Here is a 27782-nt window from a genome sequence, read left to right as displayed (position 1 = left end):
CCAAAAGCCAAAATTCATCATCTTTAGTATCTCTTACTTCCTTCACTGCTGGCTTCTTTTGCTTAAGAGTGTCCCTCTTAACTGGCCCCTCATACTCTCTGTCCCTGGCAATTGTAAAGAAAGACATAAGCTCCGGTCCTCACCTCTGGATAACATTGAACCCCTTTGTTTTGCAGAAGCGTTACCGCCAACGTTTCTTACCAGACCTGAATCTATCACTACTTTTGTGGGCAAAAGTGCCAAGCTCCTGTGTACTGTTTTGGGCACTCCAGTCATCGACGTCGCCTGGCAGAAAGATGGCACGACCATTTCACCTTCAGAACATCACAGAATCTCCAAAGTGGAAAATAAACATGTGCTAGAAATTTCCCTTCTCACCGCCAGTGACAGAGGGGTTTACACTTGCAAAGCTTCCAACAAGTTTGGGGCTGACATTTGCCAGGCTGAATTGATCATTATAGACAAGCCTCACTTCATTAAAGTGCTGCAGTCAGTGCAGTCAGCAGTCAATAAAAAAATACGCCTTGAATGTCAGGTAGATGAAGACAGGAAAGTAACAGTTGGGTGGACAAAGGATGGAAACAAAATTCCTCCAGGCAAAGATTATAAGATTTACTTTGAAGACAAAATAGCCTCACTTGAGATTCCTTTGGCTAAGCTGAAGGATTCAGGCCATTATGTGTGCACTGCCTCAAATGAGGCAGGAAGCAGCTCCTCTTCTGCCAGCGTCACAGTCAGAGGTAAGATAGTCCTATGCCGCCTTTACTTTTCTCTTCCTGGGTTCCCTATTTCTTCTTTTGCAGGCTTCTTTGAGCAGGAATCACACTGTGAACTCTTCTCAGACCTGCCATCAGGTCCATTCACCTCTTACTCATTTCCCTTCCTGCCTCCCTGTGCGCTGTGGGGTGCTTCAATATTTCTTTCACTGGCCAGATCCAAGAATTGCTCCTGTATGCAGGACAGAGATGGCAAAAGAAACCACAAGAGCTGCAAAAAATGCTGATTTTTTCTGAAGTCATGTTTTGTTCTTGTGCTAGGAACCAATCTGTCAAACCTTTGTGTTTCAGCCTTCTTTGCTTTTTCTCTTCTCCTTTTCCCTCTCCTTTCCCTTTCTTTCTACTTTCCTTTCCATTTCCTACCCCTTTCTTTCCTTTTCTTCCCAATTTTAGAACCACCATCCTTTGTGAAGAAGGTCGATCCATCTTATTTACTGACTCCAGGTGACTCTGCACGCCTTCAATGCAAAATCAAAGGGTCTCCTGAAATACAGGTTACTTGGTTCAAGAACAATAAGGAAATCCGTGAAAGCAACACACACAGGATATCCTTTGTCAATTCTGTGGCTGTGTTAGATATTTTGGAGGTGAAAGTTGATGACAGTGGGAGCTACTCATGTGAAGCTGTAAACGAGGTTGGAAGTGACAGCTGCAGCACTGAAGTAGTTGTCAAAGGTCTGTTCTTCTTGCTGCTGCCAGCCACATTCTTGAGAAGAAATTTCTCTTCCTTTTTATTTTTGGCATGGTTGACTAATTCTTTCTTGCTGCTTTTATAGAGCCTCCGTCTTTCATCCAAACACTTGAACCAGCAGAGGTAGTGAAGGGAACAAACCCCATTCTTCAGTGTGAGGTTGCTGGTACTGGACCATTTGAAATTAGCTGGTACAAAGACAAGAAACAGATTCGCAGTAGTAAAAAATACAGATTGATCTCTCAGAAAGCTGTAATTTCTCTGGAGGTGTCCTCATTTAATAGTGCTGATGTCGGTGAATACGAGTGCGTGATAGCTAATGAAGTCGGGAAGTGCATATGCAGTGCAACGTACATCTTGAAAGGTCAGTGGGAAAGAAAATCCTCCGCTTACTGAAAGGATTGGCAAGAACCTCTCATTTCTTAAAATATCTTTTCTTTGGATTTGTGGGTTGCTAGGGAGGGTGGGGAGGGGAGAGTATCTTCTTCTCTTAAAATTCTGTGTATATCTATCTGGCGCTAAACCTGTGATTTTGAATTGAGCTTAAAGGGGCCCCCAGCGGCAGAATGCAGCTCTTTTCTTGCCTGCTCTTTAGCTGAATTGCACCATGTACTTCACATATTGTCTCATATAACTGTCTTTAAGCAGTGGATTTCATGGGATGATGTGGTAGAAGATGAGTATTTCTTTTTGTCTCTTTTCTTTGAACTAGAACCACCATCTTTTGTTAAGAAAATAGAAAATGTAACAGCTCTGGCTGGAGATAGTGTTACATTACAGGCTGTGGTGAAAGGGTCAGAGCCTATTTCTGTAATGTGGATGAAGGGAAAAGACATTATGCAAGATGATAACAAAGTGAGAGTGACATTTGAACATGGTCTAGCAACACTGCAAATTACCAGTGTCCAGCTGAGCTCCGGTGGAAAGTACACCTGCGTGGCTGAGAATGACGCAGGAACTCAGTCCTGCTTTGGTGAACTGTCAGTGAAAGGTCAGTGCAGTAGTGCTGTGATCCCTGCATTGTCACCCACCTGAGAAGAAGAGCAAGTTCCTTTTGTCCTTAACACCAGCTGTTTAATTCTGTTGTAGAACCTGCCAAAATCATTGACAAATCTGAAATGATCCAGGTAACAGCAGGGGAACCAGCCATTTTGGAGTACACTGTTACAGGCACTCCAGAGCTAAAAACCAAATGGTTCAAAGATGGAAGATCACTACCTGCCAGCAAAAAATATAGAATCAGCTTTAAAAATAACATTGCTCAGCTCAAGTTTTATGCCACTGAACTGCAGGACAGTGGCGAGTACACCTTTGAGATATCCAATGATGTGGGCATCAGCTCTTGTACTACCAGCTTCACAGTGCTAGGTTGGTACTGACTCTTTGCAAACAACCCTGCTATTCTGCTCTGAGCCCAACAGAGGCAGAAGCACAACGGCATGCCTGGTTTTCTCATTTGTCTGTTTCTTTCATATTTTTCACTCTCAACAGATCGCACTCTCCCTCCCTTCTTCACTAAACCCCTGAAGAATATTGACAGCATCATTAACACGTCATGCCGCCTAGACTGCAAAATTTCAGGCTCTCTTCCAATGACTGTCTCTTGGTTTAAGCAGGACATTGAGATCACTTCAAGTGCCAAGTACACAGTACACTTTGCAGAAGGCTCTGCATCTTTGGAAATAAAACACCTAGATGCAAGTGATGCTGGGGTCTACATTTGCAGAGCCACAAACTCTGCTGGTAGCAAAGAGAGCAGTAGCACTTTGTTTATAAAAGGTTTGGCAATTTGTTTAAAATTTCTTGGAATTTTTTTTTTCATTTTCACTTCAGGCCATGTGTCTCACTCTTGACGTTTCCTTCCTTTCAACAAAATCTAGAGCCACCCAGCTTCATTGTAGAACCAGAGTCCCAAGATGTACTGCCTGCATCAACTGTACGCTTCAAAGGCACATTTAAAGGCACAACACCACTGATGGTGAAATGGTTTAAAGGTGATACTGAGCTGGTGACAGGAGGAGCCTGCTACATCATGACAGAAGCGTTAGCAAGTTACTTGGAACTTTACGCAGTCAAACCAACAGACTCAGGAAAATACACCTGCAAAGTCTCCAATGTAGCTGGTTCAGTATCATGCAGTGCAAACTTGTTTGTAAAAGGTTTGCATTCTTTCTGTCTTTTAAACTTCCAAATGCTGGATTGACCCAGTAGCACTCTTTCCTGCTTTCTTTATCCTGAACACTCTTCTTAAATCCACAGAACCTGCTGCCTTCAAGGAGAAGCTAGAGCCAACTCATCTGGTAAAGAAAGGTGGATATGCTGAGTTGACCTGTGAAGTCACTGGTACTCCTGAGATTAAAATCACCTGGTTCAAGGATGATAGAGTGCTAAAAGAGAGTGACAAATATAGAATGTCTTTCACAAAATCCTTGGCAGTACTTCATGTTATAGAGGCTGAGACTGAAGACAGTGGGGAATACATTTGTGAGGCCAGAAATGATGCTGGGAAAGATATTTGCAGTAGTGTTGTTACGATCAAAGGTGTGTGTGACATCCAGCCATGCGGTTTGTCTCTTTAAACTCAGTACAGTTTTATAGGCTTCGAAAGTATGACTAATACAACTGAACTCTCTCTTTTGCACTGTAGAGTCACCTTATTTTAGCAAGGAGTTTCAATCCGTGGAAGCCTTGAAGGATTCTGATGTGGTTTTGGAGTGTGAGGTGCTTGGCACACCTCCATTTGAAGTGTTTTGGGTGAAAGACGATAAACCCGTGCGGAGCAGTAAGAAGCACAGAATAAGCATTGAGAAAACTTTGATTAGCCTCCATGTTTTCAGGTTTGATGCTTCTGATGTTGGCGAGTATCAGTGTAGAGTAACAAATGATGTCGGGAGCTGCTTCTGCAGTTCAGAGGTTACGCTGAAAGGTTAGTGCAAGGTGCAGAATGCCACTAGCATGCTTTTATCCCAGTGTGGCTTTCATGCCACACTGTCATGCACCAGGCTCATACTTACATGTCCATTTTCTCCCTGCCAGAGCCCCCACAGTTCGTAAAAAGGATAGAAAACATTAGTTCCCTTCGAGGGGGAACAGTCGTGTTTCAGGCTGCTATTAAAGGCTCCTTGCCCATCACTGTGTCCTGGCTGAAAGACAATGATGAAGTGATTGAAGATAACAATATAAAAATGACTTTTGTCAACAATATTGCCACTCTTCTGGTGAGGTCTATTGAACTAAAACATGATGGGAAATATTTCTGTCAGGCTAAAAATGAGGCAGGAATTCAGAGATGTTCTGCTCTGCTGACTGTCAAAGGTTGGTCCTACTCTGAGGATATGCAGTGATCTCAGACTGTTCCTTGGTGGTTTATACAGATGCTCTTAACACTCTATCTATCTCCCTGTTTACAACAGAACCTGCTACAGTCGTGGACAAGGCCGTGTCAATAGATGTGACTGAGGGAGACCCAGCAACCTTGCAGTGTAAATTTTCAGGAACAAAACCTATTACAGCCAAATGGTTCAAAGATGGCAAAGAACTGACGTTAGGCCCAAAATACAAGATCAGTGTTACAGATACTGTCTCAGTCCTAAAGGTGCTTTATGCAGAAAAGAAAGATAGTGGAGAATATATTTTTGAGGTTCACAATGATGTTGGGAGCAGTAGCTGTTCTGCCAGCATTAATGTCCTAGGTGTGTATGGGCTCTCTTTTATCATCATTTTTATATAAAGTATATTTTATACTGAGCTCACATCTGCTGCAATCAGGGTTGAATTTCATGCTTTGTTTTTTTACTGTCTTGGATAGATCTCATTATACCACCTAAATTCACCAAAAAGCTCAAGAAAATGGACAGCATTAAGGGCTCTTTTGTCCATCTGGAATGCATAGTGTCCGGTTCACATCCCATAAGTATCCAGTGGTACAAGGATGGCCAAGAAATAACAGCAAGTGAAAAGCACAAATATTCTTTCCATGATAATACTGCATTTCTGGAAATCAATAAACTGGAAGGCACAGACAGTGGCTCTTACACTTGTGAAGCAACCAATAAGGCGGGAAGCAACCAATGCAGTGGGTTCTTAACAGTCAAAGGTTTGAGTTCCTTCTTTGTCTTGTGTTAGGCCTTTCATTCATAATTTTGGAATTCTCCTTTCTCAGAGTAATCCTCTTTCTTCCTTTTTACATGTTACAGAGCCACCATATTTTGTAGAGAAACCCCAGTCCCAAGAGGTTGTGCCCACTGCTAGGGTTCAGTTCAAAGCACTGGTGAAAGGCTCTACTCCTCTGCAGATAAAGTGGTTTAAAGACAGCCAGGAGCTCCTCTCTGGAGCCAATCGATCTGTCTGGAAGGACGACACATCCAGTGTACTGGAGCTCTTCTCAGCTAGGACATCTGACTCTGGGAACTACACTTGTCAGATAAGCAATGATGTGGGAACTGCAACTTGCAAAGCAACTTTGTTTGTAAAAGGTGTGCAGCTCTATGTTCTCCTCATTGTGCCTCTGATTTTTCTGTGCAATTTGGAGGGAGGGGGTAGGAAACCCTTGTATTTCTTTAAGTCACCTGAATATTACAAAGCCTCACCTTTTCTGTCCATCTTCTAGAGCCTCCCAGGTTTATTCAGATGCCAACTTCCGTAGTAGCTTTGCGTGAAGGACAGTCCACTGCTTTCGAATGCCAAGTAGTAGGCACACCAGACATCCACATAACATGGTACCTGGATGGTAATGAAGTGACTGACCATGCTAAGTACGGCATCTCCTTCATAGACGGTTTAGCCACTTTGAAATTAACTCAAGCCAGAGTGTCAGATAGTGGGATTTACGTTTGTGAAGCCCACAATGATGCAGGTAGTGAAAGCTGCAGCATCGAGCTGAAAGTAAAAGGTTTGTTTTGAACATCTTGGCATCTGTGACACATAGCTGGGGTGATGGAGTAGGGGAGACTTCTCCCCTCAAAATCATTCGAGGTTACTGTTTGCTTTCTCTTCATCCATCTTTGTAGAGCCTCCAACATTTGTTCGGGAGCTGCGTCCCACTGAGGTAGTGAAGGGTTTGGAAGCCATACTTGAGTGTGAGGTGACTGGTACTCCTCCATTTGAGGTGAAGTGGCTGAAGAACAATAAGGAGATGTTCAGCAGCAAGAAATATGCCATCTCCACCAAAGAATCAGTATTTACTCTTAATGTGACTAACTGTGATGTCTCAGATGTTGGTGAATATCAGTGTATTATATCAAATGAAGGTGGGAGCTGTTCTTGCAGCACAAGGCTCAGCTTGAAAGGTCAGTTCTTTAGGAAGTATACCCACAACATTATATGCTCTAGCTAAACTGTAGTAACTAGGATGACTTTATATTATCTCTCTTTCCCCCTTTCCCTTTCTATGACTTTTGTTCCAATCAACAAACAAAACTTCACACCACAGAACCACCATCCTTTGTCAAGAAGCTGGAGAATGTCACTAGCATTTTGAAGGGTACTGCATTCTTCCAGTGCGTTGTAGCTGGTGCTCAACCCTTATCTGTGTCATGGATAAAAGATGAGAAAATACTAGAAGATGATGAGCACCACCATATCACCTTTGAGAACAGCGTGGCCACACTGGAACTTACCAATATTGACCTCAGCCACAGAGGAAGATACACTTGCCAGGCAAAGAATGAATCTGGCGTGGAGAAATGTTTTGGTTTGCTTTTTGTACAAGGTGTGTACAAGGTGTGACCCTTCAAGCCCATCCTTGATGGATACTTGGAAAGTCAGTACCCTATCTATATATCTAACTGTTATTTTTATATACTTTATATCTCAGAGCCTGCACAAATCATAGAAAAGGCTAAATCACTTAAAGTCACTGAAAGAGACCCTGTGACTTTGGAATGTACTGTGGCTGGGACACCAGAGCTCCGAATAAGATGGTACAAAGATGGCAAACAACTCCTACCCAGTAGATACTACACAATGAGCTTTGAAAACAATGTGGCCAGTTTCAGGATTGAACCTGTATCAAAGGAGGATAGTGGTACATACAGTTTTAAGGTTGAAAATGACTTTGGAAGTAGCACCTGTGAAGCTGTTCTGACTGTCCTAGGTTTGTATTGTCATTTGGCGAATTCACCAGTCCAGCAGGGAGGGAATGAAAAAATTATAATCTCTGTGAAAGATAGGCAAGAAGGTAACCAGTGTGTTTTTGCCATTTTTTGTGTTGGGCAGATCAATCAATTCCTCCTGCATTTATCAAAAAACTAACCAAAAAGGATACTGTTCTGGGATCTTCTATCCAAATGGAGTGCAAAGTCTCTGGGTCACTCCCCATTACTGCAAAATGGTATAAGGATGGAAAAGAGATAACTGACAGTGCAAAATATAGAAGCCTGTGCCACGAGAACACTATGTCACTCGAGATTGCTAATCTAGAACTGGCAGACAGTGCAAATTACACATGCAATATCTCTAATGTTGCTGGGAGCGATTCTTGCAGTGCTGTCCTGACAGTGAAAGGTTTGAAACTCTTTTGCTACTTGTTTGTGATGGATGCTGGGAAAAATACCTTAAATCTTATGCTAACATAAGACTCTTATACCTCTTAATATAAATGCCGAAAACTTGGTCTCCATGCTTACCTTACTAATTTTCTTCATTCTTCCAATGAAGACGTTTGTGATGTATCTGAATATTTCTTTTTCTTGAAAACTGCAGAGCCACCAAGCTTCTTAGTAAAACCTGAAAGCCAGCAAGCCATCCCAGATTCCACAGTGGAGTTTAAGGCTACCCTAAAAGGAACACCACCATTTACAGTAAAGTGGTTCAAAGAAGACTTAGAACTTGTATCTGGTCCAACCTGTTTCATTGGGATTGAAGGGTCAACTGGGTTCTTAACCCTCTATTCAGTGGATACTTCTAGGAGTGGCCGCTACACTTGCCACATTTCAAATGATGTTGGCAGTGACTCGTGCACTACAACATTGATGGTAACAGGTGTGCCTTCTTTCTTGTGTTGCAGTCTTTTCACCTATTTCTTTTCTTTCCTTTTTTTGCCAAGCCCACCTCAGTGATATCGATACACCTTCAGGTGAATTCCCTACCCTATGTTTGCAACCCACAGTTCTTTGATTCTTTCCCCTCCTCTTTTCTTTCCAGTATTAATTCAGACCTTCCTGACTCCACTTTTTCTGGTTTTTTAGAACCACCCAAGTTTGCTAAGAAGCTAGAAGCGGCAAAAGTAGTCAAGCAGGGTGACTCAGCCCGGCTTGAGTGCAAAGTAAGTGGATCTCCAGAGATGAAAGTAGTGTGGTTCAGAAATGACTATGAAATTGTTGCCAGTGAAAAATTCCGGACATCATTCATTGACTCTGTGGCTGTGCTTGAAATGAATTATCTCAGTACTGATGACAGTGGTGACTACATCTGCGAAGCTCACAACCCCGCCGGCAAGGCCAGCTGTAGTACTAAAGTCACAGTGAAAGGTTAGCTATCCTCTCATTCTCTTGGCTACATCCTTTTTTCCTCTGGTGGCTTTATCCTTTGAAAATCAACAAGAACAGGAGATTCATTTAGTATTTTAGGACTGCCTTTTACTTCATGTTATGTTTGTTTCTTGATGCCCCCTCCCCGCCTCTGTTCAGTGCCTGAACAACAGCGACATTGTTCTTAATGCAGATGTGTCCTAAGTTAGGTGATCCCCAGGTTTATGACTGTCAACATCCAGGACAGATCATAGTGGGAACTGCTATATCAAGGAACTGAAATACAAACTGAAAGAACAGACCCAGACTAATCAGCATCAGTTTTACACCCTGTGTTTGAGACAACTATCAGATAAATGAGACCTGTACCCTTTCTGCCAAGGGCCACCCCTCTGTCTACCTTTTCTACAGAGGAGCTAAGAGCTCTGGATGCCAGCTACCTGCAAGATTATTTCATAATGTGCCCAGAAAATGAGGAAAGTCTGTGCCCATTCTGTTGATTTTCTCAGCTGTCTCATTGTGTAGAAGCTGGTATGAGTAAATGATTTGTTGGTCAAATAGCTCCAGGCTCCTTTCTAAAAATGTTCCTTTCTTCCTTTGCTAGAACCTCCTGTTTTTAGCAGGAAGCCCTCTCCAGTAGACATGCTCAAAGGAACTGAGGTTAGCCTGGAATGTGAGATTTCAGGAACACCACCATTTGACGTTACCTGGTACAAAGACAGGAGGCAAATCCGCAGTAGTAAGAAGTATAAGGTTACAGCCAAAAACTACCACACCAGCGTTCGTATTCTTAATGTTGAAGCTGCAGATGTGGGTGAATATCAGTGCAAAGCACAGAATGACGTAGGAAGTGACACTTGTTTTTGCACTATGAAGCTGAAAGGTAAAGTATTGACGCATACGGCGTCTGCAGTGCTCCCAATGGCACTGCATTGCTCTTCTTTGCATAGACACTGTAAGTATTTATTATAACTGCATATTTCTTCTTCAGAACCACCAAAATTCTTGACTAAAATAAACAGTGTGACTGTTGTGGTTGGTGAACCAGTAGAGTTACAAGCAAGAGTGGAGGGCTCCCAGCCAATTTCTGTGCAGTGGCTTAAAGACAAAGAGGAAATTATTAGAGAAAGTGAAAACACGAAGATCATGTTTATGGAAAATATTGCAACTTTACAACTTCTGCGCACAGAGACAAGCAGTGCTGGAAAATACATCTGTCAGATCAGAAATGATGCTGGAAGTCGAGAGTGCATGGCTACCTTAAGTATTCTAGGTTAGTAAAAAGCATAGGTTCACAATAGGGTTGATTTTTTTTTTTTTTTTTTAAGTTAGGATCTTGGCTGTTTAGTGTCAGCTGCATGATGTCCTTATTCCCATGAGATTAAAATGATCAAAACAGAGATTTCTTGTATCCCCAACAAGCAGTAGTCAGGTTCCTCATTTTCAGTTGTCCAAGGATAAGGGTAAGAGGAACCACATGCCTCTAGATGGTTATGGGATCCAATTGACTGAATTTCTAAGTTGTGTCTTCTGCTCATGTCTGCTTAGAGAGAGACAAACAGTTGTGTTTCTCTCCTAGGAGCTTAAAAATATTTTTTAATTTATTTTGGAGAGCATCTGAAATCTCCAGTTTAGAGCAGAATAAAGGGTGTTTAAAAAAAAAAAAAAAAGCTGAAAAATTCCCCAGCCCAAAAACCTGGGATATCCCTAGAATCAAATGTGTAAACCCCATCTTACAATGCTATAACACTTATAGCTAGTACTCCTTAATTTCTGTGTTCACCATACATATTACCCATCTCTCCTTCTAGAGCCTGCAGTCATTGTAGAGAAAGCAGAACCAATGAGAGTTACTATAGGAGACGCCTGTACTTTGGAGTGCAAAGTGGCAGGCACGCCAGAGCTTTCCACTGGGTGGTTCAAGGATGGCAAAGAGCTGACCAGCAGCCAGAAATACAGAATTACTTTCCTCAATAAAGTATCTACGCTTAAAATTATGGATGCAGAAAAGGAAGATGCTGGACTGTACACTTTTGCAGTGCAGAACGACGTGGGGAAAAGCAGTTGCACAGCATCAGTTGATGTTTTAGGTTGGTTGGGTAGCTTGTTTTCTGTCTTTTACAAAAACACTCAGTCATGTTCTCCTTCCTTTCTCCCATTTCTTCCTTCCTTTTCTTTCTAACCATGTATTTATTATGTTTTCTTATACAGATCGAATCATTCCTCCTTCTTTCACAAGAAAATTGAAGGAAACTCCTTGTGTCCTGGGTTCCTCAGCATTGCTGGAATGCAAAGTGTCGGGTTCACCTCCTATTTCTGTGGCTTGGTTCCGAAATGGACTGAAGTTAGTCAGTGGGGAAAAACATCAAATCTCCTTTTCAGATAACCTTTGTATTTTGGAAGTGAATTCATTGAGTGATTCAGATGCTGGAACTTACACCTGCAAAGCTACCAACATAGCTGGTTCAGATGAATGCAGTGCTGTATTGACCGTACAAGGTCAGTGTATGGTGGTCAGGAAGCTCTCTAAGCTGTCCTTTTCTCTTTTTCTCTTGACATTACCTATGGTCTTTTGTAAATATGCTTGGGAAAAATTATTGATGAAGAAAATAAAGATTGTGTTCTTTATCTTCAGTAGGTGTGGAAATGCCAGGATTATCCTGTAGCAATCTGTCTTACCTCTCTTTTTCTCTTGTGTGTTTAGAACCACCTTCTTTTGAGAGGACACCAGAGGCTCTGGATGTCTTGCCAGGCACAAGCATCACTTTTACATGTGTTATCAGAGGAACCCCACCTTTTAAGGTGAACTGGTTTAAAGGGTCCAATGAGCTTGTGCCAGGAGACAAATGCAATATCTACTTAGAGGACTCTGTTGTGGAGCTTGAGTTATTTGACGTAACTCCTCTCCAAAGCGGAGAATACACTTGTCTAGTGACTAATGATGCTGGCAGGGCAAATTGTACAACACACCTTACAGTAAAAGGTTTGTAAAGATGGCATCTCTCTATTTACCTTAAAACATTGTTTCCTTTTCTCCATTAGCCCTGTAGCGCTCAACATTTGTGACTTCTTACCCTTTGTTAGAGCCAGCAGTCTTTGTGAAGAAACTGAGTGATCAGTATGTAGAGCCCGGCAAAGCCATCATCCTGGAAGGAACTTACGCAGGCAGCCTGCCCATCTCTGTGACATGGAAGAAGAATGGCCGCACCATCACTCAATCTCAGAAGTGTAGTATCACCACCACAGAGAAATCCTGCATCCTGGAAATACTTGACAGCACCAAAGAGGATGCAGGAGAATACACTTGCCATGTTGAAAATGAGGCAGGAAGAGATGTTTGTGGGGCTGTAGTCTCTACTCTAGGTGTGTGCTCCCTTTGCTTCTTTTTCATGCTTGTTCTTTCAAGTGTGTATCTTGTAAGGCCTGGCACTATAATGAGCCTAAATGCTTTTCTTTTTTAGAACCTCCCTATTTTGTTACACACTTGGAATCTCTTGAGGTGTCCGTTGGGGATTACACAACATTGCAATGCCGTGTTGGTGGCACACCAGAAATCACTGTGTCTTGGTACAAAGGTGATACAAAACTCAGGTCTACTCCTGAGTACAAAGTGTTCTTTAAAGACAACGTTGCTACACTTATTTTCAACAAAGCGGTTAGCAATGACAGCGGAGAATATATCTGCAAGGCGGAAAACAGTGTAGGAACTGCATCTACAAAGGCTCTCTTGACAGTTCAAGGTGATGATTTTATATTAACTTACTGCAAACTCTTTTTTTCTTACAAAATTATGTAAAAACCCTGTTTCCTGGGGCATATTTATCCTTTACCTACTTTCTTCCAGAGCGCAAACGACCACCTTCCTTTGCAAGAAAATTAAAGGACATCGAGCACCCTGTTGGATTACCCCTTAAATTTATGTGCCGGCTCAATGGCTCAGAACCCATTACTGTGGCTTGGCATAAAGATGGTGTGCTGCTAAGTGATGACGACAAGGTGCACACATCCTTTGTAGATAATGTTGCAGTGCTGCAACTGGTGCAAACCGAGATGAATCATACTGGGCAGTACTCCTGCACAGCCACCAATGCTGTGGGCACTGCCACTTCAAGTGCTAGGCTCACAGTGGCAGGTGTGTTGGCTTGCAAAACTTTTGCCTTGACCACAGGCTACCCCTTCCTGTTTCATGCATGCAGTGGTATCAGTGTGTTAGATTAGCTTTTTCATGAAGTATGAGTATTACATGGTTTTCTTGTGTTTCTAGAACCCAAGCAAGCACCTGTGTTTGACACCAAGCCAGAATCTATTGATGTGCCTTTTGGAGAAAGTGCTGACTTTGAATGCCATGTTACTGGAGCCCAGCCAATACATATCACCTGGTCCAAGGACGGTCGGGAGATCCGAACTGGAGGAAACTTCAATATTACATTTGTAGCCAACACAGCTCACCTTCGTGTGCTCAGAGTGGGTAAAGGAGACTCTGGCCAATATACTTGCCAAGCTAGTAATGAAGTTGGTAAAGACTTTTGCTCAGCCCAGCTCTGTGTCAAAGGTATTAAGTCACCTTCGTTTGTTCGTTTTCTTTTACTTGGGTAAACAGACCTCTTTGTTACTGAGTTTCATCTTCCACCCTTTCCAGTTTGCGATCATTAGTTTTCCAGAAAGCAGACATGTGGTGACCTTCTTCTATCATAGAGCATGACAGTAGTACCTGCAAAATCTCCAAGGGGAAAGTCCCGTTGTGAAGCCCTTTGAATTGGAAGCTGGAATCACCCTACATTTTACTTTGTCATTAGTTCTTAAACTACAGTCAGAGTGGTATTCGCACATAGCAAATACTATGTGGAAAATGGTGATACAGTAAATACTACTACTTTGCATCTGTAGGCCAGCATTAGTGACAATCAAATTTGCTAAGGATTTCAATTGGAGTTCTGAAATGCTGATATAATCTAGACTATGAATCACTTAACTTCTTCATGCAGAAATATGCTTTAAAGATTTGTATGCAAGTGAAACTATTCCTACCGTGTTTCTGCTGCTCCTGTGGGTGAAGGGCTTGTCAAATCTTTCACACTGGCCTGGGGATATTTTCACCTCTCAAAGGTAACAAAAAAAATTTCCCTTGGGTGTTGCAATCATCCTTCTTGTGTTTCTGCAGTTCCAGATGACTCATCAGGCTCTAGAGTTGGCAGAACATGGTTTTAGTTGTTGTCTTTTCTTTCTTTTCTCTATCTTTCTTGAGAGGAAACTCTGGTTGGGGATACAGCCAACTGCTATAGCAAGCTTACTTTCTTGTGCTGCAATACTCTTGTGTTCCCCATAACTCTTTCTCAGCACTGTAGATTTCACATGGCTAACAGGTATACTGTCACTCTTTACATACTTGCTCTGTTCTACAGAACCTCCCAAGTTCATCAAGAAGCCTGAAGCTTTGCGGTTCGTGAAGCAGGGAGACACAGTTCAACTTGAATGTAAAATCAGTGGCACACCAGAGATCAGAACCGTGTGGTACAAAAATGATCAGGCACTCCAGGCGAGCGACAGGCTCCACATGTCCTTTGTAGACTCCATGGCAATACTAACCATCTTGGATGCCAACACTGAAGATGCTGGTGACTACATATGTGAAGCCCAGAACTCTGCTGGCACAGCCAGCTGCAGCACTTCAGTCACAGTGAAAGGTTAGCAGCACAGCTCCACACACTACCAGAATCCTTGGCTTTTGTGCTCTCTTCCAGCTGCACATCCCCCTGGACAGGGAGCTGCTACTATGGCAGTTGGTGGCTGCTGGGGCAGTTTCTCTCCAGCTACTCTCACGTTCAAATGCTGCTGTGTTTAAACAGCAGAGATGAGGCAGGAAATAATGATGGATGTTCAGCATTGTGCAGCCATTCCCTTGTCTTCTCCTTTGAGTAATTTACAAGATGAATAAGGCAAGCTTGTCAGACCGCAAAGGGAGCATGGACTAGGTGTTACACCAGGATGGTGAGGAAGCTGGGCATACTTTACAGCCATCCCTCCATCTCCTCTTTATACACAGTGATCCTGGCAGGAATGAAATTTAAGACGGAAGAGGAGGATGTGTTGCTGAACCTCACTGATGGTAGCTTTCATGACTGTAAAGAGGCGGGTGAAAGCTGGAATGTGGTCCTGGAGAGTGGCTTTTGGGGAGGGGCACTGAGCACGGACTCCAAACAGGTGCAGAAGCATCATATTTCTGCCCTTGAGGCTCTGAGTGGTGGGTTGGCTTGCTGGGAGATGCCAGGGACCCGGCATTTTTCAGAGGTGACACCACACATTCAGAAGCTAAATATGGGTTTACAAGACTAAGTGTAGGCCCCCTTCCTGAATACCTTGCCTCCTATTATCCAGAAACCCACCCAGGGAAGCAAGCTCACACATCATATGTGATTCTTTTTTTATAGAACCACCTGTTTTTAGCAAGGTGCCAAGTCCTGTTGACACACTTAAAGGCTCAGATGTTATTCTCCAGTGTGAGATAGCAGGGACTCCACCCTTTGAGGTTGCTTGGTTCAAGGACCGGAGGCAGGTCAGAAGCAGCAAGAAGTTCAAGGTGACAGCAAAGCACTCCATTGCCAGTCTTCATATTCTCAGTCTGGAAGCTCAAGATACTGGAGAATATCAGTGCAAAGCTATGAATGAGGTGGGAAGCGACACTTGCATCTGCCCGGTGAAATTCAAAGGTTTGTATGCTGAAGAATCAACAGCATCACCACCCTCTCTTCTTGATCTCCTGGCTGTCTCTCTTCTAAGCAGGCATGTATCATTAACCCTCTTCTGCCTCATTGTTTTTTGCAATCAGAACCTCCACGCTTCGCTAAGAAGCTGAGTGACACTGCAATCTTCATTGGGGAGCCAACAGCCCTGCAGGCAGTGGTGGAAGGATCCCCACCAATTTCTGTTGTCTGGCTCAAGGACAAGGGTGAAGTTATTAGGGAGAGCGAAAATGTCCAAATGTGGTTTATGGACAACATTGCAACTCTTGAGATTGCTAGTGCAGAAGGAGCTGATGTTGGGAAGTACATCTGCCAGATCAAAAATGATGCTGGCATGCGGGAGTGCTCTGCCTTTTTACAAGTCCTAGGTGGGTATAGCCTGCTTCACAACTACTGTATCTTGCAGCTTGCACAATTGCCTTTACCAGCCTTTGTTTTCTGCATATGCCCTGTGCTCGCTGTTTTGTGGGTAGGTATCCTGGTGACACACTGACCCTTACCTTCCTATTTCAGAACCAGCAGTCATCTTAGAGAAGACCGAGCCAATTACAGTAATGGCTGGCAATCCTTTTACATTGGAGTGCAAAGTAGGAGGAACACCTGAACTTATCACCAAATGGTACAAAGATGGCAGAGAACTAAGGAGTGACCGCAAATACCAAATTACCTTTTTCAACAATATATCCACTTTGAAAGTCTTTTCTGCAGGCAGGGAAGACAGGGGCTTGTATACTTTTGAGGTGCACAATGAGGTGGGGGACAGCAGCTGCATTTCTTCAGTTGATGTTTCAGGTCAGCTCTATGTCTTTATAGTTCACACTTATCTTTAAAGAAAGCATTTTTCTTTTTCCCCTTTCCTTTCTCCTAAAAAAAAAAAAAAATCCAAACACTTTTCTTTCTATCCTTCTGCCCTGTTCTGCTTAGATCGCCTTGTTCCTCCTTCATTCTCAAGAAAACTAAAGCAAACAAATGGGGTGCTGGGATCCTCAGTGCTTCTGGAGTGCAAAGTGTCTGGCACATCCCCCATATCTGTGTCCTGGTATCAGGATGGGAATGAGATTGTTAGTGGAGAAAAATATGAAATCTCATTCTTGGATAATGTTTGTGCTTTGAAACTGAACGCCTTGGATGTCACAGATACAGGGCCATATACCTGTGTGGCAAACAATGTAGCTGGATCTGATGAATGCAGTGCCTTCTTGACTGTACAAGGTCAGTGGAAGGATACTACAGCCCTTCAACAAAATTCTTCTTCCCTCTCTCTTTCTTCCTTCAGATTTCCCATGGTCCCTTTTATTTTATTATTTTTTTCCCTTTTCTCTATCTTTCTCTCTTTTTTTTTCTTTTTTTTTTTTTTTTTTGATTCAAACTTACTCCAGTTTTCCTCTCCCAGCGACTCTCCTATTAACATCTTTCTCCCTCTTCACTCTTTTGCATGATCCTTAGAACCACCTTCTTTTGTGAAGATACCTGATCCCCAGGAAGTTTTGCCCAGATCAAATGTGACATTCAGCACCTATATCAAGGGCAGCACTCCCTTCAAAGTGACCTGGTTCCGAGGCATCAGGGAGCTGGTGCCAGACAGCAACTGCTCCATCTCTCTGGACGAGTCTGTGGCAGAGCTGCAGCTATACAACGTGGAGCCAGGCCATAGTGGGGACTATGCCTGTGTTGTCACAAATGATGCCGGTAGTGCCTCATGCACAACCCAACTCTTTGTGAAAGGTGTGTTTGTGTGTGCGCATGTACACACAGGTATATCCCTTCATGCTCTGCCTGTAGCCCTGCCACATCTGTCCCTCTCACTGTTGATCTATGCCTCCTCACAGAGCCTGCAGTATTTGTGAAGAAATTAAGTGATTTCAGTGTGGAGCAGGGGAAGTCCATTGTGCTGGAAAGCAGCTACACAGGCACCCCTCCTGTCTCTGTCACCTGGAAAAGAAATGGCGTGCCCATTGCTCAGTCTCCACGCTGCAGTGTTACAACTACTGACAAATCTGGAATTCTTGAAATCTTCAACAGCACCAAGAGTGATGAAGGCGAATACACCTGTGAGGTGGCAAATGAGGCAGGTGGAGATGTTTGCCACAGCCTTGTATCTATCTTAGGTATGGAGCACTCCAGATCCCCCTAAGGGACCATGATGATGCTCCACATCTGCTCACCATGCTCTCTCTTTCCCTAGAACCACCCTATTTTGTCACAAACTTGGACCGTGTGGAGGTGAAGGTTGGAGAGCCCTTGACGTTAAAATGCCAGATTGGTGGTGCACCAGAAATCAAGGTGTCCTGGTACAAAGATGACACCAAGCTCAGATCAACACAGGCTTACAAAATGCACTTCAAGAATAATGTGGCAACACTGGCATTCTCCACCATAGAGGATAGTGACATTGGAGAATATATCTGTAAAGCAGAAAACAGTGTTGGCTTCGCCGCCTCCACAGCTCTGCTTGTTGTTAAAGGTGATGTGCCAAGGGCCACTCTTTCTGGGGGTAGTTTGTAGGAACTCTTTGTTACTTACAGAAAGGGGTTCTTATTAATTTCAGAATTAATTAATTCTACATTAGCAGGGTGGCTTCCTACTTACTCTGGTGGTTATTATTATTTTGCAGAACGGCAAATCCCCCCTACATTCTCCAGAAAACTGAAAGATATTCAGGAGGCGGTTGGTGCCCCAGTGACATTTGATTGCCGCATAAATGGCTCAGAGCCTATCCAGGTGTCTTGGTACAAGGATGGGGTTCTCTTAAGTGACAGTGATAACATGCAATCAGCCTTCTTAAATAATGTTGCAACTCTCCAGATCTTGCAAACAAGTATGGCTCACTGTGGCCAATACACTTGCTCAGCCAAAAATGTTTTGGGGACTGCATCTTCTAGCGCCAAACTTCTCCTCACAGGTTTGTAGCTTACACTTAAAGATGTATTTGTATGTATTTGCTCTTTTATTTCTTCACCCTCCTCCCCACTCTACCCATTGTATGGTGGCCACAGAGCCATGGGCATGGCATGGTGAGGTGTGTGTTGAGTAGGGCTCAGTGATGAGCTCTGCCATGCTTTCCCCTTTGCAGAACATCTACAACCTCCCTTCTTTGACATCAAGCCAGCATCTGTTGATGTAGCACTAGGAGAAAGTGCAACTTTTAAGTGCCATGTAACTGGCTCTGCTCCCATGAAGATTACTTGGACGAGAGACAACAGACAGATTCGCCCAGGTGGCAACTACAAGATGACATTGGTGGAAAATATGGCCAGCTTGACAGTCCTAAAAGTTGGTAAAGGGGATGCTGGACTCTATACATGTACTGCCAGCAACAGTGTTGGAAAGGATGCGTGCGCAGCTGAGCTGGCTGTACAAGGTATTGTGAGCTTTAGCGTTCATGAGACTTTTCTTTGCAAGGGAGACATCTGGAGACCAAAGCCTTGAATGCAGATATGTGTGAGGCTAACAAGCTTTATAAGAGGCTACACTGTGATGTCTTATTTAAATATTATTGTAATACCTAAATACTTATTAATCTTTCTTCTGGTACAGTGTGTGATTTATCTGGTCAAAGGAATTCTTTCATTGAAATGTTAAATCTGACTTACAGCCTTGTTGCGCCTTTATGAATGGCCCTGTTGGCCAGCAAATGCTGTCTTTCTTTAAGTCTTTCTTCATTCACTAGGTTGTTCAGGCGACAGAAAGGTAACTGAGGGAAGCTCAGTTAACTTATGAGACTTCAATGTATTGTTACTGGGTGTACAGCTGCTGTGAATAATTTTACCCTTTCACAGACTGGAAACATTGAAAACTGCTGTTCTAGATAGCAGGACTGGAGGATCTGAGAGTACACTTGGTGACAAACATCCATTCTTCCAACACTTTGCTTCTCCATATAGTGGAGAATCTTTTAGTCATCTAAATTTATGACTGGATCAAACTGTCTTGGCACAAGTGACACTTGCATGTTAATTTCCTTAATGTAGGTGGGAACACAGGATTTGTTTACAGCTGCTCCGGATATCTCATACTTAGTGATTTTATAAAGGAAAGAGTGTAAAATGCAGCTCTTAAATAATGTCCCCATTCATTTAGTGCCCCCCCCCCCCTTTTTTTTTTCCTCTCTGCATGAACTTTGGGAGGAAAAAAAAATCAAAAAAAACATTTCAAGAGTAAATACTATGACTTTTATTCTGTAAGACAAATAACATAAGAAGCCAAACTACCACTAGCAAAATCACTAATAATTGCATGTCAAATGTATTACATACTTATATCTAAAGTATGTTCTATCCATAGGGATTTTTCTTGGTGGGGGCAGAAAGAATGGGATAGACTGAAATACTTGTGGATTCAGTGACAAGTAGGGATGCTGTTACTATGTAGTTTGACTTACAAAAAGCATTGAAGGACTGTAGCAAGAAACCTAACCTCTTTAAAAGATTTAAAGCTTGTTTCCACCACAGTCACATTTCTGTTTATTATTAATTATATTATTGAGAAGTTTATTTGGCTAGAGTTACCATTCACAAGAAGATCCTGACCTTAGATGTTTTCTTACTCTTCAACTCTTTATTCATAAAATCCTGATTTTTTTTTTCCCTCCACAATTATTATTTTCCTTTTTGAGCCTGAACTTACACTGACACCCACTTTAATCCTTTAAAATTTGTACAGTTTCCCCAGGGTTGTAAAATTAATGATATTCATTGTTTGGCAGCCATTTTCTGTAGAACTTGAAAGAGAAAGCTCTTTTGTGTATTGATTTGTGTGTGTTTAATTTGAGCAGATGCTGTCTCATTTCTATAACACACATCCTTTTGTTTGTAGAATTAGGTTCTTTTGTTTGATTGACCTTGGTAATTTCCCAGAGTTTTATCACTTTTCATGCTTTAACACCTGAAATTCTCACTCTGTAGTTTTAACAATTGCTTTAGGTTATAGAAACTGCTTTACGTTCTAAGTATATACCTTAGTAACTTGTATATCCACATTTTTGGTGATATATCCCCATTTTAGGTAAGGAATGGAATTAGACTGTGACTACTCATCAGCTGTTAGTATGCAGATAGAGAATCACTTCTTTGCCAAAGTGAAATCTGATAATATAATACAAAGGTTCCAAGAGTCCTTATCTAAACAAACCATCATTTCTATTTTTAGAAACTCTAAGGAAGTTTTGTTACTAACAACATAGGATGTTCTGCAAATGTCACACAGGTTGAAGTAACCAACAATAAAATAGATATTCTTCCTACACTTCACAGACAGATGCACAAAGAGGCACTTCATCCTGTTTCACAGGGAGATTTGTTTGCTGTGCTTACATTACCACCTCATGGGTTTACTAGTTATATCTTTGATCTGTGAGCATTCAGTCCTGTGATTCTGACCCATGCGCACAGTACTTTTGATGAAAAGTGTCAAACCCCCACTTCTTTATCTCCTTTACAGAAAAAATGATTTACTTTTCAGTCATAGGACCTTTAACACTAATTTCTTTAATACCAACCATCTCACAATTCTTCCCAGCATGATTATTTTAAACCTATATTGTTTGTTACGTAATCTCCTTGGCTTCTGTTCCTTATATGCACCTTTATGTTTGGCATTGCCATAAATTTGTGAAGTGTTATAATGCAGGTACATTTATTGACTGTATCAGTTGTTAATGACATTTTAAGACATAAAGCAGTTGCTATAATGCTCTGCATAAATGCTTTTAATAATATTTCTTGGCTGAACTCTTAGGATTCTTACATTTCCATCAGGTATTTTGAGTACTCATGTATTGCTGGAGGAAATTACTTAAAGGAAACCACACATCAGTTGATCTGTACTGAATACATGGGAGAAGTAGAGTGGGACAAAAAAGTAAGGAGAAACCATCTGAAATGCATATGGAGAACTAGTTTGCTTCCTAAATAAAATAAACTTAAAATAATCTTAAAAAAAATCATAGCAATTACAAAATTAAAATGTTAGCATAAGTCCAGAAGGTTTATATTTTCTCTTACATATTTCCCTGCTTATTCAAAGAATCAGTGCAGTTTAAAGCAACATTTCCACTTTTTGGCTTTCCAGAACCACCAAGGTTTATTAAGAAACTAGACTCCTCAAGACTTGTGAAACAGCATGATTCCACTAAGTATGAATGCAAAATAGGTGGATCTCCGGAAATCAAAGTCACCTGGTACAAAGGTGAAACTGAGATCCATCCCAGTGAAAAATACCAGATGTCCTTTGTGGATTCAGTGGCAGTCATTGAAATGTACAACCTCAGTGTTGAAGACAGTGGTGACTACACTTGTGAAGCTCACAATCTGGCGGGTAGTGCAAGCACCAGTACCTCACTGAAAGTAAAAGGTCAGAAACACAGTTCTTTCCTTACCTTTCTATCTCTATGAGTCCTCCTTTTTGGAAAAGCTCTTAAATCCCACTTTCTTTAGTCAGAGAGGCCAAAACCTGTCTGAATAGAGGGGAAATCTCTTGTCTGCTTGTTATACTGTGGGATATCTATCTTAATTATGGTTTGTTTTTGCTGTTTAGCATCAGAGTGGCTACTTGAATACTTTGTCTTCTTTAATCTCCTTCCCTCAAGTAACACAAAATTTACTCCTCCCTTTATCTTTTTTCAGCACCCCCCATTTTTACCAAGAAGCCCCATCCAATCGAGACCTTGAAAGGGTCTGACATTCACCTAGAATGTGAGCTTCAGGGCACTCCTCCATTCCAGATTTCTTGGTACAAAGACAAACGAGAAATTCGGAGCAGCAAGAAGTATAAGGTCATGTCTGAGAACTACTTAGCTAGTATTCACATTCTCAGTGTGGATACTGCAGATGTTGGTGAATATCACTGTAAAGCTGTAAATGATGTGGGAAGTGACTCCTGTATTGGCTCTGTAACACTAAGAGGTTTGTATAAAGATTGGCATCTTCTTGGCATTGCATTGTTCCTGTCATTCTCCTCCTACTTTGCCACTACTGGCATGTTTTTTTTACTGTTAAATATCTTCTCTTAAATAGCACCACCAACCTTTGTGAAGAAGCTGAGTGATCTCACTGTTGTAGTTGGGGAGTCGATTGAACTGCAGGCTGCAGTGGAAGGATCACAGCCCATTTCTGTTCTGTGGTTAAAAGACAAAGGGGAAATCATCAGAGAAAGTGATAATCTTTGGATTTCCTATTCAGAAAACATTGCAACTATGCGGATTGGAAATGCAGAACCAGCCAATGCTGGGAAATACATTTGTCAGATAAAAAATGATGCTGGAGTTCAGGAATGCTTTGCCACACTGAGAGTTCTAGGTTTGTAGCATGAGATTAAAAAACACAATGTGGTCTACTATGCTTTAAAATTTCAATTTTTACAATACTAATAATTATTGCATTGTTGGTTTTAAAATATTTGTGACTTGCATATCATTGCAGAACCTGCAGTCATTGTTGAGAAGCCAGGCCCAGTCAAAGTTACATCAGGAGACTCATGTACTCTGGAATGCACAGTAGATGGCACGCCAGAGCTTACTGCTAGGTGGCTTAAGGATGGGAATGAACTGTCCACTGACCATAAATATAAAATCAGTTTCTTCAATAAAGTATCTGGGCTTAAGATTCTCAATGCAAGACTAGAAGACAGTGGAGAATATACCTTTGAGGTGGAAAACAGTGTTGGTAAAAGCAGCTGCACAGCTTCAGTGCATGTCTCAGGTTAGTTGACTATTCGAGTCACATCTGATCCTACAGTTCTTTTATAACACCTTCGGATAGCAAACTGATTCTCAAGACTGGCAGCCTGAGAGACTCATCACTTGTATAATCTTAGGAGTACTTGGCATGCCACTTTGACAGACATCAAGAATGGATGCCTATCTAACCTCTGAGGGGCAGTTGTTGCGAGGGCTTCATTTCTTTGGCTTTAGTCTACATGTCTTCTTGGACAGCTGGTGCAATATTTCTTATGAAAAAAGAAATGCAAAAATAAAAGGTGTCCCTCAAAAGTGTGAATGAAAGTTCCAACATATCCTTAACCATAAACTATCTATTTTTCGATGACTTAGGTGTGTAGGAACAGATTGCTTAAGCAGATACATCAAAAGAAATTTCAGTGATTTTATTATGCATGGGAAACTTTCTGCATTTTAAGGTCCTGTATGGTATTTATTTTTTTTTATTCTTTTTTCGTTTAAAAAAAAAATGCAGATCGTATTATACCTCCTTCTTTCACAAGAAAACTGAAAGAAACATATGGTCAGCTGGGTTCTTCTGCTGTACTGGAGTGCAAAGTTTATGGATCACCACCTATTCTTGTTTCCTGGTTTCATGACGGAGAGGAGATTATCAGTGGAGACAAATATCAGGCTACTCTTACAGACAATACCTGTTCTCTGAAAGTGAACGGACTTCAGGAATCTGATATGGGAACTTATTTGTGCACAGCTAGTAACGTAGCTGGGTCTGATGAGTGCAGCGCATTTTTGAGTGTTAGAGGTCAGTATCAATAAGAAACCAGAGTCAGAAGGCACAAATATATTTTCAAAAAGACTTAATTCTTTGCTCTGTACATATTTCTTATTATCATGCTCTTCATCAGAAGTTGAAATGTACTTCTTTTGTTTTATTTGCATGCTTAGAACCACCATCTTTTGTGAAGAAACCTGAACCACTGAATGTTTTATCTGGGGCAAACATAACCTTTACCAGTATCATAAAAGGCTCCTCTCCATTGGAAGTTAAATGGTTTAGAGGTAGTGTTGAGCTAGCACCAGGACACAGATGCAATATCACCTTGCAAGATTCAGTTGCAGAACTGGAGCTATTTGATGTACATCCTCTTCAGAGTGGAGACTACACTTGCCAGATCTCTAACGAGGCAGGGAAGATTTCTTGCACAACACATCTTTTTGTCAAAGGTTCGTCCAGACTACTATTTCTTATGCTTCTAAAAATGATCTCTTGGCTTTATTTGATTTTTCTTCCCATTGTTCTTTATAGAACCAGCCAAATTTGTGAAGAAGGTGAATGATTTAAGTGTAGAGAAAGGAAAAAATTTAATCTTGGAATGCACATACACGGGCACTCCACCAATTTCAGTGACATGGAAGAAGAATGGAGTAAAATTAATGCACTCTGAAAGGTGTAGCATCACCACTACAGAAACATCTGCTATACTGGAAATACCTAATAGCAAACTAGAAGATCAGGGGCAATATTCTTGTCATATTGAAAATGATTCTGGACAAGATAATTGTCATGGTGCAATCACAATATTAGGTGCGTCAAGCCACCATCATTTCATCAAGTGTTATTTGAACTACTGATAGTCATTGCGCAATACCTTTTTGTGCTAATGGTGTATATTTGTTCTTCAGAACCACCTTACTTCATTACACCCTTGGAGCCAGTGCAGGTGACTGTTGGGGATTCCGCATCCTTACAGTGCCAAGTTGCTGGAACACCAGAAATGATTGTATCATGGTACAAAGGCGATACAAAGCTGAGAGGAACTGCTGCTATGAAAATGCACTTTAAAAACCAAGTTGCCACTCTGGTTTTCAGCCAGGTAGACAGTAGTGACAGTGGGGACTACATCTGCAAAGTAGAAAATGCTGTTGGTGAGGCTGCTTCATCATCTTTGCTGACAGTTCAAGGTGAATATTTAGTTTAAAAACATGTGAAAATGGCATATTTTTCTTAAGTATGTTTGCTATTTCAAAAGAACGAACAAACAACACAAATATTACCTTTTCTGTGTTAAACGCTTTACAGTTTCTTGACTTGGCTTGTCCCTGCATTACTGTCTTCTCTTAACAAAAGTCTACTGGTGGAGCGAATCAAAATGTGTCTTTCATTGATCACAGCTGTTCTGTAGGGATACAAGCTTCTGTATCTTCCTTTCCGATTGAGGATATTTCATTGATTGTTTCTACCGTTAGCAGTCCTGAGGTTTTAATAGGGTCACTGGTTGTAACTGATGGCAGAATGGTTATACATTTTACTGCAAACATATGCACAGTGCTCTTTTCATATCAGGTTCCAAATAAATGATATGCTGAATAAAATTTTTAATCAGAAGTTATAAGTAAAAGTCGAGTGTACTCTACAATATATTAGGCAGTGATTATTGTTGAGTACAACAATAGGTGCGTATATTCTGAAAGCCTTCACTGTACAATACCTGTTTTCTTACAGAGCGTAAACTTCCTCCTTCTTTTACGCGAAAATTAAGAGATGTCCATGAAACTGTTGGCTTACCAGTTACATTTGATTGTGGCATTGCTGGTTCAGAACCTATAGAAGTATCTTGGTTTAAAGATGGTGTACGTGTAAAAGAGGACTACAATGTTCATACATCCTTCGTAGATAATGTAGCAACTCTTCAGATTTTGAAAACAGATAGGAGCCTTATGGGGCAATATACCTGCACAGCTACCAATGCAATTGGGACAGCTTCTTCTAGTGGCAGGCTTGTCCTTACAGGTCAGTGGGCTATGAAATATTTAATGGAAATATCTCAAAACTAACTTCATAAATAGATTTAATACTGTACAAATTATATTTATTTCACACAGGTTTAAAGCAAATCAGGATTTTAAACTGATGCCTTTTTATTTATTTCACTCTTCAGAAGGGAAGACTCTTCCATTTTTTGACATCCCAATTACACCTGTGGATGGTATTATTGGAGAAAGTGCTGACTTTGAGTGTCACATCTCTGGAACACAGCCTATTAAAGTCACTTGGGCAAAAGATAACCAAGAGATTAGAACAGGAAGAAACTACCAAATCAGTTATGTAGACAACACAGCCCACTTGACCATCTTGAGAGTTGAAAGGGGAGACTCTGGACAGTATACATGCTATGCTAGCAATGAAGTTGGAAAGGACTCTTGCACAGCTCAGCTGACTGTTAAAGGTATTGAATAGATAATACATTGTGTGTACACTTTTGTGCGTACATTTTTCTTTCTTTAATTACAAAGGAAGTTAGCTTTATTGCTGCAAGATAACTTTGAGAAGAACTCTTGAGATATAGCTTGAAAGTACCTGAAGGTACCTATGCGTCTCTGAAGAGGGTTAGGATTGGTCACCAGCAATGATGGGAAGAGAAATGAATGAATACTTTCTTTGGACTAGTTTCTTTATAGGCTTTGGCCTATTTCTTTCTTGGGAACTTGACAAAAATCTTGGGGATTTTATGGCATTTGATGTAAAAATGTAAGAGGATTTTTTTTTTCAAGTAAGAAAATCAAATATGACAGTGACTGTAAAAGCAAGGCACGTGCTGTTTATCTTAGCATGCTTTCACTTAAAAAAACCCAAATATCCTGTTTAAATGACAGCAAGTATTAATTCCTCAATGTTGAATTATTTTTTTCTTGAAACATTTTCTGTAGAATTTTCCATTTCATTCATAGAATTTTGTTAATTTTGTTCTTCTTTTTTTTTTTTTTTTTTTTCTTACAGAACGAAAATCTCCACCTACTTTCACTAAGAAACTGTCTGAAGCAGTGGAAGAAACAGAAGGGAATGAACTTAAACTTGAGGGCCGTGTTGCCGGCTCTCAGCCTTTGACTGTTGCTTGGTATAAAAACAATCAGGAAGTTCATTCAAGCCCTCATTGTGAAATATCTTTCAAAAATAACACCTTAATTTTGCACATAAAGTGTGTAGAGCAATCAGATGCTGGTTTATACACCTGTAAAGTGTCCAATGAAGCAGGAAGCATGTTGTGTACATCTTCTGTTGTTATCAGAGGTTAGTTGAAGACTTATTTTATTTTGCTTCTTACTTTTCTTTGTTGCATGTTAGCTGAAAACATACAGCTTCCATCTTATGAGCTGGTTTTACTTACTTTAATTTGTCCGGCAGTAATTTGTCCTGAGATGCAAGGACTAAACTGAGTTAAACCACAAAATCAAAGAATTCTTCTAATTTTTTTAAATTAAAATAAAACAATATTTTTCAAGAAGGGGTTTCTTTTTCACTATTTGCTATGACTGATCTAAATTGAACATTGAAATCTTTGTGACATTCCTATTGAATTTTTAATCATCCTCTTTTCGTGGAAAAACAGTTTTCCTGTGAATTTACTCCTAAGCTTGTGCAGCCTTGACTGT

The 27782-nt window shown here is 41.2% G+C and overlaps 1 protein-coding gene across 1 annotated transcript in view; it reads left to right on the top strand.

The window, feature by feature from the left end:
- The window catches only part of TTN (titin), a gene marked incomplete at its 5' end in the record, with an annotated part of 249006 nt that overhangs the window by 55228 nt on the left and 165996 nt on the right, over positions 1 to 27782 (top strand). Inside the window, 50 exons of the mRNA XM_080620353.1 lie at positions 177 to 740; positions 1170 to 1451; positions 1553 to 1831; positions 2180 to 2458; positions 2557 to 2835; positions 2959 to 3246; positions 3348 to 3626; positions 3727 to 4008; positions 4115 to 4393; positions 4504 to 4782; positions 4881 to 5159; positions 5276 to 5563; positions 5664 to 5942; positions 6077 to 6358; positions 6477 to 6755; positions 6899 to 7177; positions 7283 to 7561; positions 7684 to 7971; positions 8170 to 8448; positions 8655 to 8936; positions 9541 to 9819; positions 9928 to 10209; positions 10748 to 11026; positions 11148 to 11435; positions 11641 to 11919; positions 12021 to 12299; positions 12398 to 12676; positions 12781 to 13068; positions 13201 to 13488; positions 14339 to 14620; positions 15365 to 15643; positions 15763 to 16044; positions 16190 to 16468; positions 16601 to 16888; positions 17123 to 17401; positions 17506 to 17784; positions 17862 to 18140; positions 18291 to 18578; positions 18750 to 19037; positions 21746 to 22027; positions 22300 to 22578; positions 22690 to 22971; positions 23095 to 23373; positions 23866 to 24153; positions 24297 to 24575; positions 24658 to 24936; positions 25035 to 25313; positions 25855 to 26142; positions 26291 to 26578; positions 27130 to 27420. Coding sequence (XP_080476479.1) covers positions 177 to 740; positions 1170 to 1451; positions 1553 to 1831; positions 2180 to 2458; positions 2557 to 2835; positions 2959 to 3246; positions 3348 to 3626; positions 3727 to 4008; positions 4115 to 4393; positions 4504 to 4782; positions 4881 to 5159; positions 5276 to 5563; positions 5664 to 5942; positions 6077 to 6358; positions 6477 to 6755; positions 6899 to 7177; positions 7283 to 7561; positions 7684 to 7971; positions 8170 to 8448; positions 8655 to 8936; positions 9541 to 9819; positions 9928 to 10209; positions 10748 to 11026; positions 11148 to 11435; positions 11641 to 11919; positions 12021 to 12299; positions 12398 to 12676; positions 12781 to 13068; positions 13201 to 13488; positions 14339 to 14620; positions 15365 to 15643; positions 15763 to 16044; positions 16190 to 16468; positions 16601 to 16888; positions 17123 to 17401; positions 17506 to 17784; positions 17862 to 18140; positions 18291 to 18578; positions 18750 to 19037; positions 21746 to 22027; positions 22300 to 22578; positions 22690 to 22971; positions 23095 to 23373; positions 23866 to 24153; positions 24297 to 24575; positions 24658 to 24936; positions 25035 to 25313; positions 25855 to 26142; positions 26291 to 26578; positions 27130 to 27420 — 14382 coding nt within the window. The remainder of the gene's footprint in view (positions 1 to 176; positions 741 to 1169; positions 1452 to 1552; positions 1832 to 2179; positions 2459 to 2556; positions 2836 to 2958; positions 3247 to 3347; positions 3627 to 3726; positions 4009 to 4114; positions 4394 to 4503; positions 4783 to 4880; positions 5160 to 5275; positions 5564 to 5663; positions 5943 to 6076; positions 6359 to 6476; positions 6756 to 6898; positions 7178 to 7282; positions 7562 to 7683; positions 7972 to 8169; positions 8449 to 8654; positions 8937 to 9540; positions 9820 to 9927; positions 10210 to 10747; positions 11027 to 11147; positions 11436 to 11640; positions 11920 to 12020; positions 12300 to 12397; positions 12677 to 12780; positions 13069 to 13200; positions 13489 to 14338; positions 14621 to 15364; positions 15644 to 15762; positions 16045 to 16189; positions 16469 to 16600; positions 16889 to 17122; positions 17402 to 17505; positions 17785 to 17861; positions 18141 to 18290; positions 18579 to 18749; positions 19038 to 21745; positions 22028 to 22299; positions 22579 to 22689; positions 22972 to 23094; positions 23374 to 23865; positions 24154 to 24296; positions 24576 to 24657; positions 24937 to 25034; positions 25314 to 25854; positions 26143 to 26290; positions 26579 to 27129; positions 27421 to 27782) is intronic.

Source organism: Psittacula echo (genome assembly GCF_963264785.1).
Source record: "Psittacula echo genome assembly, chromosome: 6".
In the NCBI taxonomy this organism is placed as follows: Eukaryota; Metazoa; Chordata; class Aves; order Psittaciformes; family Psittacidae; genus Psittacula; species Psittacula echo.
The sequence above is the reverse complement of the archived record's forward strand: the minus strand, read 5'-3'. Positions and strand labels throughout refer to the sequence as shown.